General features: G+C 47.7%; 1 protein-coding gene across 1 annotated transcript in view; it reads left to right on the top strand.

The window, feature by feature from the left end:
• The window catches only part of tex264a (testis expressed 264, ER-phagy receptor a), a 62,302-nt gene extending 52,720 nt beyond the window's left edge, over positions 1-9,582 (top strand). Inside the window, exon 4 of the mRNA XM_084704352.1 lies at positions 8,228-9,582. Coding sequence (XP_084560478.1) covers positions 8,228-8,604 — 377 coding nt within the window. The 3' untranslated portion in view covers positions 8,605-9,582. The remainder of the gene's footprint in view (positions 1-8,227) is intronic.
• The last annotated feature ends 2,510 nt before the right edge of the window (positions 9,583-12,092 follow it).

The following is a 12,092-nucleotide window of genomic DNA, read 5'->3' on the forward strand; positions in this document are numbered from 1 at the left end:
GGAGCTCATCTCTTCTAACGAGGAAGAGATCAATCTCGCCCTGCCGGCCGGATCTCAACGGCAGCAGTGAAAATCAAACTCCAGCACTCTGGAGACCGCTTCCCCTTCTCTCCCTCCACCTCTCTGCACCTCCATAGTCACTCCAAAACTCGATAGCTGCCAGCCTGCAGTGACTGTTCCGGTGGGACACACACACATATGGAAACACACACACATATAAGGATACACACCACAGTACAGTCCACGCTACACACAGTACGGACTGCACCCTCCCTCTGACAAAGTAAAACATCCCCTCTGCTCTGTAGTCGTGTGAGTGATCTGGTCATCATCGTGTCAGTGATCTGGTCATCATCGTGTCAGTGATCTGGTCATCGTCGTGTCAGTGATCTGGTCATCGTCGTGTCAGTGATCTGGTCATCGTCGTGTCAGTGATCTGGTCATCGTCGTGTCAGTGATCTGGTCATCGTCGTGTCAGTGATCTGGTCATCGTCGTGTCAGTGATCTGGTCATCGTCGTGTCAGTGATCTGGTCATCGTCGTGTCAGTGATCTGGTCATCGTCGTGTCAGTGATCTGGTCATCGTCGTGTCAGTGATCTGGTCATCGTCGTGTCAGTGATCTGGTCATCGTCGTGTCAGTGATCTGGTCATCGTCGTGTCAGTGATCTGGTCATCGTCGTGTCAGTGATCTGGTCATCGTCGTGTCAGTGATCTGGTCATCGTCGTGTCAGTGATCTGGTCATCGTCGTGTCAGTGATCTGGTCATCATCGTGTCAGTGATCTGGTCATCATCGTGTCAGTGATCTGGTCATCATCGTGTCAGTGATCTGGTCATCATCGCTAAGTTAAGATGCCATTAAGCAAGAGAGCTTTAACAAACAGATGTAAAGGAGCCAGAAATACACAACTTCTTGTGTGTGTGTAGTTCACAGTTAATTACACAGTTGATATTCTCTGCAGGTTAACACACGGTGCTCAGGGGAGAGCCTGTACCTGGAAGAGCTCTGAGGTGATGGGCTTTTACTCATCCACAGTTTACTTGATGAGTTTATTAAAGTGTTTAGCTTTTAACACTGTAAAACACTGCTGACAAAAGCAACAGTGTTACATAGCATCAGCCCTGTTACATAGCATCAGCCCTGTTACATAGCATCAGCCCTGTTACATAGCATCAGCCCTGTTACATAGCATCAGCCCTGTTTCATAGCAGCAGTCCTGTTTCATAGCAGCAGCCCTGTTACATAGCATCAGCCCTGTTACATAGCATCAGCCCTGTTTCATAGCAGCAGTCCTGTTACATAGCATCAGCCCTGTTACATAGCATCAGCCCTGTTACATAGCAGCAGTCCTGTTACATAGCAGCAGTCATGTTTCATAGCAGCAGTCATGTGAGAGCTTACGCTCAGGCGTCTGTCGTGCTGTGGACAGGAACGTGTGGTCGCTGGGATGCACACACACACACGGAAGGACACACAGAAGGACACACACATAACATTTAGTCATTTAGCAGAAGCTCTTATCCAGAGCGAGTAAGTACAGGGACATTCCCCCCGAGGCAAGTAGGGACACAAGGACACAACGTCATTTGGGGAATCGATCCGGCAACCTTCTGATTACTAGCCCGACTCCCTCACCGCTCAGCCATCTGACTCCCACACACACTCAAACACACAATCTGTCCAATCCTTGTGATGCTCTTTGCATTCTGTACTGTACCTGCAGACAGTTAGCGTGTAAGTTGGTTCATGTTGTGTTTACTCAGTTCTAATGACTGTACATCAACATACCAATTATACTGTATCTTCCATGTAATTACATACTGATTACATGTGATGATGTTGCAGCCAGACTGTGTCAGCTGCACTCCAGCTGTAGTCAGGGCCTGTGTGTGCAGATTAGATGATCTGACCGTCTCATGGTGTGGAAAGAGAAGAGCATGCTCAAAAATGTAGGGTAGTTTGACGAAGATTGCAAACATAAAATCAAGGAATGTGTCTTTTTTTCCTGTGTGCTGTCATATTGAACTGTAGATTAGACCGTGTCTAATTGATCATTGGAAACAATACTGAAATGCTATTTTTAATGTTTTGGTTTTTTTTCAAGAAAAAAGGCAACCAATCATAATTGCATTTTGTTTGCCTTTCATGGAGATGAAAATCTAAACAGGTTTTCTTCATTAAGAAGAAAAAAAAAAGAAGATAAACAGCCAGCGGGCTCACTTCCCTGCGAAGGGAGGCTGGATGAGAGAAGGTGCATTACAGCTTTTTTATTTTGTCATCTTTTTTTAATTTGTTATTATTTCCTTTTTTCCCCTCTCCCCATCCATTACCCAGCCCTCATTCACTCTCCTTCCTTCCCTCTCTTTCTCCTCTCTCCTCCTACCTCCTTCCCTCTCTCCTCTCTCCTCCTACCTCCTTCCCTCTGTCCTCTCCCCTCCTCTCTCTTCCTACCTCCTTCCCTCTGTCCTCTCTCCTCCTACCTCCTTCCCTCTCTCCTCTCTCTTCCTACCTCCTTCCCTCTGTCCTCTCTCCTCCTCTCTCCTCCTACCTCCTTCCCTCTGTCCTCTCTCCTCCTACCTCCTTCCCTCTGTCCTCTCTCCTCCTACCTCCTTCCCTCTGTCCTCTCTCCTCCTACCTCCTTCCCTCTGTCCTCTCTCCTCCTACCTCCTTCCCTCTGTCCTCTCTCCTCCTACCTCCTTCCCTCTGTCCTCTCTCCTCCTCTCTCTTCCTACCTCCTTCCCTCTGTCCTCTCTCCTCCTACCTCCTTCCCTCTCTCCTCTCTCTTCCTACCTCCTTCCCTCTGTCCTCTCTCCTCCTACCTCCTTCCCTCTCTCCTCTCTCTTCCTACCTCCTTCCCTCTGTCCTCTCTCCTCCTACCTCCTTCCCTCTGTCCTCTCTCCTCCTCTCTCCTCCTACCTCCTTCCCTCTGTCCTCTCTCCTCCTACCTCCTTCCCTCTCTCCTCTCTCCTCCTACCTCCTTCCCTCTGTCCTCTCTCCTCCTACCTCCTTCCCTTTCTCCTCTCTCTTCCTACCTCCTTCCCTCTGTCCTCTCCCCTCCTCTCTCCTCCTACCTCCTTCCCTCTGTCCTCTCTCCTCCTACCTCCTTCCCTCTCTCCTCCTACCTCCTTCCCTCTCTCCTCTCTCCTCCTGTTCTCCTCCCTCCTTTCCTCTCCATTCCTCCCTGCTCCCCTCCCCTTTTCTTCTCTCCTTCCTTCTCTCTTCCCTTTTGAAAGACTTCCAGATGACAGTAGTCATTATGTCACTTATTACCTGCCCCCCCCCGCCCCCCCCATACACAAGCCTATTAGTCTATATGAAAATATAAATTTTCAATCAAATACTTTGATTCCTAGCTAATAATTCCAGAGGGCCTAATTTATCAGGTAATGTTGGCAAATGTTATCGAAGAGGACTTTGCCAGGAAGACGGCCTTTTTCAACTGAAGCTGCTTTGACAACAGTGTGTAGGGAAGGGGGGGGAGTTTGATGGAAGCTTGCGAGGGTGGAAAGGGGCGGTGCTCCCTTATCACCATAAATAGACCAATTATTTCCCAGCACGTTGAATCATGGAACAGCCTTTACCTGACACAATCCTTTTCTACCGCAGGAGACAGTGGTCTCCTCGTAAAGCAGGAAGGTAAAATAGCAGGCCAAACCATCTGTTTCCCTTCTGCCTCCCAACGTCATCTCCTGGAGTAACATCCAAACTTTCTCTGTGACGACTGCTTGCTCACAGGCAGAGGGGGTGTGGATCAGCTTCGTACGGACTTGTTGGTCAGTAAACAGTACGTCCCTCAAGCCTATTAATGATCTAAATATAACCCTGACAGCAAAGCACCCCTGGTGTTGTGTGGATAGACACAGCTGCTACTGGGGGCAAAATGCAGGATGAGATTCCCTGGAACCCGGACCTGATAATCACAATCCTGAACCTGATAATGATAATAAATGGTAACCCTGAGCGGAGAGGAGAGGAGAGGAGGGACGGACGGACGGAGGGAGAGAGGGAGGGAGAGAGAGAGGGAGGTAGGGAGGGAGGGAGAGGGGGAGGGAGGGAGGGGGGAAGGGAGGGACGGTGGGAGGGAGGGGGGGGGGGGAAGGGAGGGAGAGAGGGAGGGAGAGAGAGGAGAGAGAGGGAGAGAGGGAGAGAGGGAGAGAGGGAGAGAGGGAGAGAGGGAGGGAGGGAGGGAGGGAGGGGAGGGAGGGAGGGAGGGAGGGAGGGAGGGAGGAGGAGGGACGGTGGGAGGGAGGGAGGGCTTGAGCTTGTTATGGGGTGTGAACCATTTGGGGGGGACCCACAATTCAGTCCCCAAATCCTGTTTTCCCTAACTCCTAACCTTCAGCCCAACCCAACATAATGACAGCATGTGACACACTCACACAGTGCTGTGTTAGATGCTGCCTGTATCGTTGATGACAGGGTAGAGAGATGACTCGTATGGTATTGTAGAGTGCAACAGGGATGATGGGTTATTAAGATGAACGTTTATTCTCCTCACCTCATCTCTCATTTCCCTTACTCTTCTCTGTTCTTTTGTCCACTCCTCCCCTCTCCCTTCTCATTTTCTCTCTTTTCATCTCTCCACTTCCCCCTCTCCTCTCCCCTGTCCTCCTCCACGTCCCTCTCCTCCTCTCCACTTCCCTGTCCTCCTCCACTTCCCTCTCCTCCTCTCCACTTCCCTCTCCTCCTCTCCACTTCCCCCTCTCCTCTCCCCTGTCCTCCTCTCCACTTCCCTCTCCTCCTCTCCACTTCCCTCTCTTCTTCTCCACTTCCCTCTCCTCCTCTCCACTTCCCTCTCCTCCTGTTTTACAGTCCAGAGAAAGACCAAATCAGGGCGTCTCTCCTGGGGTCTGAGTGACATTTCCAGTGTGTTTTGGAGGTGGGGTGGAGAGGGAAGGTGTTACACTAAACAATCCTAAAAGGTTTCTCGTCTGTGTGCCTGTTAGTCCGCCTGGATGTTTTCAGCCAGTAGGAAGGTCTGATAGAGAAACTAACTTGCAAGTAGAAAGATGACTAGGGAAGCATCAGTTTCTCTCTCTCTCTGTCTCTCTCTCTCCCCTCTCTGTCTCTCCCCTCTCTCTCTCTCTCTCTCCCTTTTTTCTCTTTCTCCCTTTTCTCTCTCTCTCTCTCTCTCTCTCTCTCTCTCTCTCTCTCTCTCTCTCTCTCTCTCTCTCTCTCTCTCTCTCTCTCTCTCTCTCTCTCTCTCTCTCTCTCTCTCTCTCTCTCTCTCTCTCTCTCTCTCTCTCTCTCTCTCTTCTCTGTCTCTCTCTCTGTGTCTCTCTGTCTTTCTCTCTCTGTCTCTGTCTCTCTGTCTTTCTCTCTTTGTCTCTCTGTCTCCCTCTCTCTCTCTCTCTCTGTCTCTCTCTCTAAATAGAAAGACAATCAAATGTCCAAGGTGACAGTTGGCAAGGTGCAGCAGAGACAAAAAGTCATTCGATTTTAGTCCGCAGGGTTACGTCATAATCTGCTATATCAGGTCAACAGCACCTGACTAGTAAGTAGTTGTCATCTCTCTCTGTCTCTCTCTCTCTCTCTGTCTCTCTCTCTCTCTGTCTCTCTGTCTCTCTCTCTGTCTCTCTGTCTCTCTCTCTCTGTCTCTCTCTGTCTCTCTCTCTGTCTCTGTCTCTCTCCCTCTGCTGTATGGATGCAGCCTTTGTGATGTCCTAATCCTTGTGAAAACCCAGAGCCCTTTATCACACTACTGAGGAGCGCTCCATCACATTAAGTTATTGGAACCATCCTGCTAATTAAACGGTGAAATTCTATCATTTCTGCAGGAGGGAACAACAGCAGCGGTCTTTCTCCTCCGGTAAAACAACCAGTTGAAGAATTGGAAACATGCATTTCCAGAGAGTGTTGCTTGATTAATAGCTAATGTGCATGGGGTTTGCTCAATCTGTATATGGTTGAGCATATATCACCATCTCTCTCCACTGGCTACCCATCAATGCCCGTATCAGATTCAAGACCCTGGTACTGACCTTCCGAGCAGTGAACAGGACTGCACCCGACTTCATCAAGTCTCTCTTGCAGCCTTACACCCCTACCCGTCACCTACGGTCTTCTTCAGACAACCACCTGGTGGTCCCACCGCTCAAGACCACCCGGTCCCAACACAAGCTCTTCTCCTGCCTGGCCTCCCAATGGTGGAACCAGCTCCCCACCTCCATCAGGGACACTGACTGTCTCCCCACCTTCAAGAAAAGGCTGAAGACGCACTTGTTCCGGGAGTACAACGGCACTTAAGAATGCTTGCTTGATTGGACCTGATGTTAGTTTCCTCCAGGATCACAATGACTCTTATCGAGAGACTTGTTGCTCTTGTAGGTTAGTTATAACGAAGTTAACTCTTGTACTCACTGTGAAATATTTTACTGTTGATTGTTCTTCTACAGGTACAGTCTTGTAGCCTGACGTTGTCATACTCATAATTCTAGTCAGAATATGAGTCTGAGAACTCTCCGTTGGGCTTTGACTACAGGGCGTGTTTCAAACGAGTCTGGAAAACAAATGCCTCTTCGCTCAATTGGATAGACCTACAACCAATCAGAGCAACGTAATATGTTGTTTGTTCAAAACAAATTCAATTTAAGCACTCTTTTGTGACGTGGGTGATTACGTTACTGTTGATCATCTGTCCATCATCGTATAAAGCCTGCCCTGGCAATTTCATTGGTACGCCCAGATTCTGGTTTTCTGTAGTTGTTCCCCAATATGAGACCGTCCAGACCCAACTTCCTGACCCAATTTTTTTGTGGGCTGGGAGAAGTTGGGCTGGCAGCCAGGCTAACAGTCTTGCACTTTTTGGGGTTCATGTTGTTTTAATTTGTAACTTGTATAACTGCATGCTCTTATGGGTCTTCCCTTTGGCACTTGTTTAGTGTTTCACAATGTATGCTTCATTTTTTGGCTGCTTGCAGTGTTTGGGACTACCTCGTTGTTATGATCAGTGACCTATGCTCTTTTGTAAAGCTCTCTCTTGGAAGTCGCTTTGGATAAAAGCGTCTGCTAAATGCATAAATGTAAATGTATAAATACAGACTCGACTGTGAAGCAGGCATGCACACATGCACATGCTCTCTCTCTTTCTCTTTCTCCTTTCTCTTTCTCCCCCCTCTCTCTCCCCCTCTCTCTCCCCCTCTCTCTCACAGAATATATACGCACATATACAAAGACACACATGCACAGGCACACACATACAAACACACACACTCCGAACGTGGGTACAATAGCTGGGCATCAAATCAAAGGTTCCCTCTCCCACAGTGAGGCACTGTCCTTCTCAGGAGGAAAGATGTGCAGTGTGTGTCTGCATACTGTCAGCCCTCATCCCACCAGCTGGGACAGAGATGCTGTTTTAAACATCCATTTTCTTCCTCTGAACCTCAATCTGTCATTGACAGCCCACCCTGATGGTTCCGCTGCGTTTCCTCCAGCCGTAGGTTTCGGGTCTTGTAGGAAATGTATGTTTACTGTCACACTCGGCTGTATTTGGTTTACCAGAAGACTGTTGGTTTACCAGAAGACTGTTGGTTTACCAGAAGACTGTTTGGGCCCTAAGTAGGGAGTTGTGTTGAGAGCTTCTTCAGGACCAATGTAGAACTGTATTTGAAGATTTAGAAGGTTAAGCCGTTAAGACAGCACAGGCCAAACCATACACCTGTATCTTATCCTCATTGTATTTCCACTTTACTGTTGTCAGTGAAGAATTCCTCTCTGAGCTAAATCTAACCAGATAGAAGATTTCAGCTCTTTTCAACTCAAATCTGCTCGCTCTCACTGTCATGTGTATACACATACATACTTTCCCCTTCTCTTACTCTATTTTCCATTCTTCCACATTTTTGGAATAATAAAGACAAACAAACACATCGATGGAAGAGTTTCTGTCTGACAAGCTTTCAGCGTTGTCTGTCCATCCCTGCCCAGACAGACGTCCAACAAACAGCCTCCACTTTCCACACTCTTCTTCTCATCTCTCTCTCTCTCTCTCTCGCTCTCTCTCTCTCTCCTGCTCTCTCTCTCTCTCTCTCTCTCTCTCTCTCTCTCTCCTGCTCTCTCTCTCTCTCTCTCTCTCTCTCTCTCTCTCTCTCTCTCTCTCTCTCTCCTGCTCTTTCTCTCTCTCTCTCCTGCTCTCTCTCTCCTGCTCTCTCTCTCTCTCTCACACACTCTCTCACACTCTCTCTCTCTGTCTCTCTCTCTGTCTCTCTCTCTCCCTGTGCCTTCAGGTGCTGATTCCAACAGCGAGGCCAGCTGGGTGAGCGGAGCCGAGCCCGGGGAGAGCAGGGAGTCTTCCCTGGCCCCCTCCCTGACCTCCACCCTGGCCTCCAGCCTCCTGCCACAGGCTTCTCCCAGGGACCAGGGGGACGGGGACGAACAGGGGCCCCAGCGGGAGTACAGCGACAGGGGCTCCGTGGGCAGCGGCTCCTCCTTTGAGGAGCTGGACTTGGAGCTGGTGGTGGAGCATGAGGGCCTGGAGGAAGGGGAGGGTCTGGGACGAGAGGCAGAGAGCCCCGCCGTGGAGGAAGATACCCTGGTGGAGGCAGCTCCGCAAGGGGGCCCAGTGGAGGAGAGGATGGTGCCGGTAGGGGATGGAGAGGAGTAGGGAGAGGGATGGAGGTGGAGTAGGGAGAGGGATGGAGAGATAATGGCTGTGTCTGTTGAAAACGTTTAGGCTGTCGCTATTGTTGGTTATTGTTCATGTTAACATGTTGGTGGATCTATAGCCATATTGTACTTCTCATCACAGACTCGGCATACTTCCGGACCTTAAAGTACCTGAGTCTTTGTAATTAGTGTAAAACTATTTTGAATTGTGTATTACATTGTGAGCGACTCCTTCCTGTATCTTAAACACCATTTTAGAATGCATCAGATCTGATACAATAATTCTTGTTTTCCTATTTAAAGTGTCAACGTTGTAACCTAACTTGAAGGACTTGTTGTTTAAACGTGTGGGCTGTGCCATTTTCACACAAAGTAAAACGAACCAATCTAAAATGAAGGAATTTAGTGATTTTATGAATGGTATAAATCTTTGTGCTGTGGCCAAGTGAAATGGTCACGCATTTCCTACAGGAGCAGTTCTGATGCATATATCAACATTAAACTCGAGTTCAAAAGGAAATACATTTTGAAACATAAAGCTATGTTTGCTTTATACATTTTAAAAAGGTAGGTCAACAAGGTTCAGTCAACATTATTGTAAAGTCTCCTCATCAAAGGCACTCTCTACCACCAAAGTTTCCCACAAGATAATCTGCTCTCTATCATTTGGATCATGGGAATACTTCTTGTGATAATGACTATACTCAAGAGTAGTTAAGTAAAAAGTAAAATAATAATAAAGTTTCCTCCTTTTTATCTGGCTAAATCAGGGATGTATTTGACTCAAGCTAATTTACCTGTTTGTAATATTCTCACAGCCTTTCAGCATGTTATTGATCCCCTGTGATGAAGCCAGTTGACTCACTCTACTGTTGTCACATGGCTTGCTTTGGTTCTACAGCCGTGCTGAGACCAATGACTGTGTATAATGCCATAGAGGTGTCTGTGTGTATATGTATTAAATTGCTAACATTAACCCACTGGGTCATAAATTCATTTTATTTATTTTTTATAAGCATGTGGATAAAATGTGCTGAACTGTACCTTTACACAGATGCCCCCCCTCCCACACACACACACACACTTTGCTCGTTCCTCCTGGCCTCCTGAAATGTCCTAAACCGCTACGTTAGGAGAACCATTAATTTCTTGTTCAGTCTCTTAATTTCAAAAGCAAATGCTGAAAAACAAGTTTAACTCTCATTTCCACCGAAGACAGGCGTTATTACAGTATGAGAAAGAATTCCGAGCGGGGGTTCTGATAAACACGATAGTTTGTACCACCTGCTGTCACAAGCACTTGTGATATACTTTTTGTTGACCGTTTTGTTGACACTTTCCAATCCTCATAGACGGTGGAAGGAAGGTTTAAGGGAAACAGAAACAGACAGTAGTGTTTCAAATGGCACAATGCCTTCGCAAGGCAAGTCCTTGTGAGAGACCAATTTCCCCTTAGCTCTCTCTTCCCCTTGAAGAAGCACGTGTTTAGGATTGAAGAGAGAATCAATAGGCACCAAACACAATGAGAGAGCCGGTGGAGAACAGCGATGGTGGAGGACACAATCAGGAACTGAATGGAACGTAAAGGTTTTTCCAAACGACCAGTTCTCAGTTCTTTGGGGGCGTCTCTCCACAAAGCTCTTTGTCTTCTGTTTTCACACTTTGGTCATCGCGTCCGGGGTCAGATGAGATATAAGTTCTGTACAGATGACTATCTTGATTATCGTCGCTGAACTGTGGTATGAACATGGGTGTTAGATTCATTCAGGACTGTGTGTTGTTTAAGCATGCAACGGCAGTGTTGTTGTATGCTGTAGCAATGTTGGTTCTGGGAGCCCCCCCCCCCCCAGTTGCTCACAAGCTTGGACCCCCTTGAAGCACCCTAAATGTAGAGTCTGAATAATTAAATACATTGTATTTTGCCTGTTAATGCCTGCAGTGCAGTGAAAAAAACAATATGACAGAAATTATGTAATGTCTAACAGTACAACTGGCCCCATGGCCCCCCCAGCTGAAACGGTCTAGAACCTCCACAGCATGTTGCCCCCCCCCCCCCCCCCCAGTCTAAAGACTGTGAGATGTCAACCGACTGAGGGTCCAACCGTTTTTTCTCTCAACGGTTGTAAATCCATTAAAGCTCTTTCTGAACAGGCGACTGTGACACGTCAATCTTACCTTACCGGGAGACTCATCTGGCATCACGATGCTGCCTAAGATACTGGGGCGCAACACTGTCAGCCGATTCAGAGATCAGGGAAATTATCTGTCAGATTGATCTGTAACATCTGCTGGACGTGGTCAGTGTCGACACGCTGGTTAATATCGGTGTCTAATGAGTCTGGTCTTGTTGATCCCGTCAGGAAATGTCTGCTCTAATTGCTTTTTGGCACCTCAAAGGCACGTTTGGAGATGCAGCTGACATCTATAATGACACTCGGGGGTCGACAACTGACTTAATTAATTGTGTAACTCACGAGTTGCTGGAGGTTTGACGACATAGAGATTATGGCCGTTCAATTGAGTTAATTATCAATCTTATTACATTCGGTGCAAATAGGACGGTGACTGACTTGGCATGATCATTGTTTGGCTCCACCTTGTGAGAATCCGTTTTGTCACGAGAGGGGATGAGGTCGCAACGTATCCTATGGTGATCTCCAAAGCGCTATCCCACGCGAGTACAGCACCACCCGGGAGCCACCTCCCGGTTACCCCTGGCGTGTCACAACTTGAGCTTGGACCTGGAAAATATCGACCCAGATGCAACGAAGCTACGATCACTCTCCAAAGTCTTCTGGAGTTTTGCTTGTCCAATCGAACAAAATCGAAGCAATTTCCTAAGCGTCCACATTCACGCACTACGAAGCGTCAACACCAGGTCCTCTCTTTGAAGCCCCATTGCTTTCCGAACAATAGGCTTTACAAACTAGGCTCTTTAAAACTGAGTTTAATCGGTTATCGGCGACGTGTCGGGATCAACTTTCAACAATAAAATAACAATAATTCAAAAGCATTTAGGCTATCGAGCCGATTGTCTTGTCCTTCTGAACGGGAACCTGGTTAACGAGACACCTAGACAACATTTTTCCACAGGCGTTTTGACCATCGGGTGCCAAAGTAATATTAAACGGTTTTTATACTCGTCGATGCGTTTTCGATTCCAGCCTCGTCGATTACAGCCTTCACAATCTCAAATGTTCTTGCTGTCATGCAAAATCAGGGCAATGTATCCTTCGACATAGCCTAAAATGTTCTGTACTGTGCGATCTTGTTTTATCAGCCAATCAAACAGTCATTACTGATTAACTTTTGATTAGTTTGCTAAGAGGAGGGTTCAATAAGACTTTAATCCAGTCACCGCTGGGTTGAAATCTAAAAGAATCCTCGCACTCGTCGGAGTCTTCAGAACCAAGGACAGTTCCACACGCGCGCTGCAGCTCGGAGGCGCGAAAACTTCACCCACGCGCTGCTTCCTCTCCCTCAGCT

This window comes from Hypomesus nipponensis, chromosome 9 (assembly GCF_054491055.1).
Source record: "Hypomesus nipponensis isolate SF chromosome 9, ASM5449105v1, whole genome shotgun sequence".
Lineage (NCBI taxonomy): Eukaryota > Metazoa > Chordata > Actinopteri > Osmeriformes > Osmeridae > Hypomesus > Hypomesus nipponensis.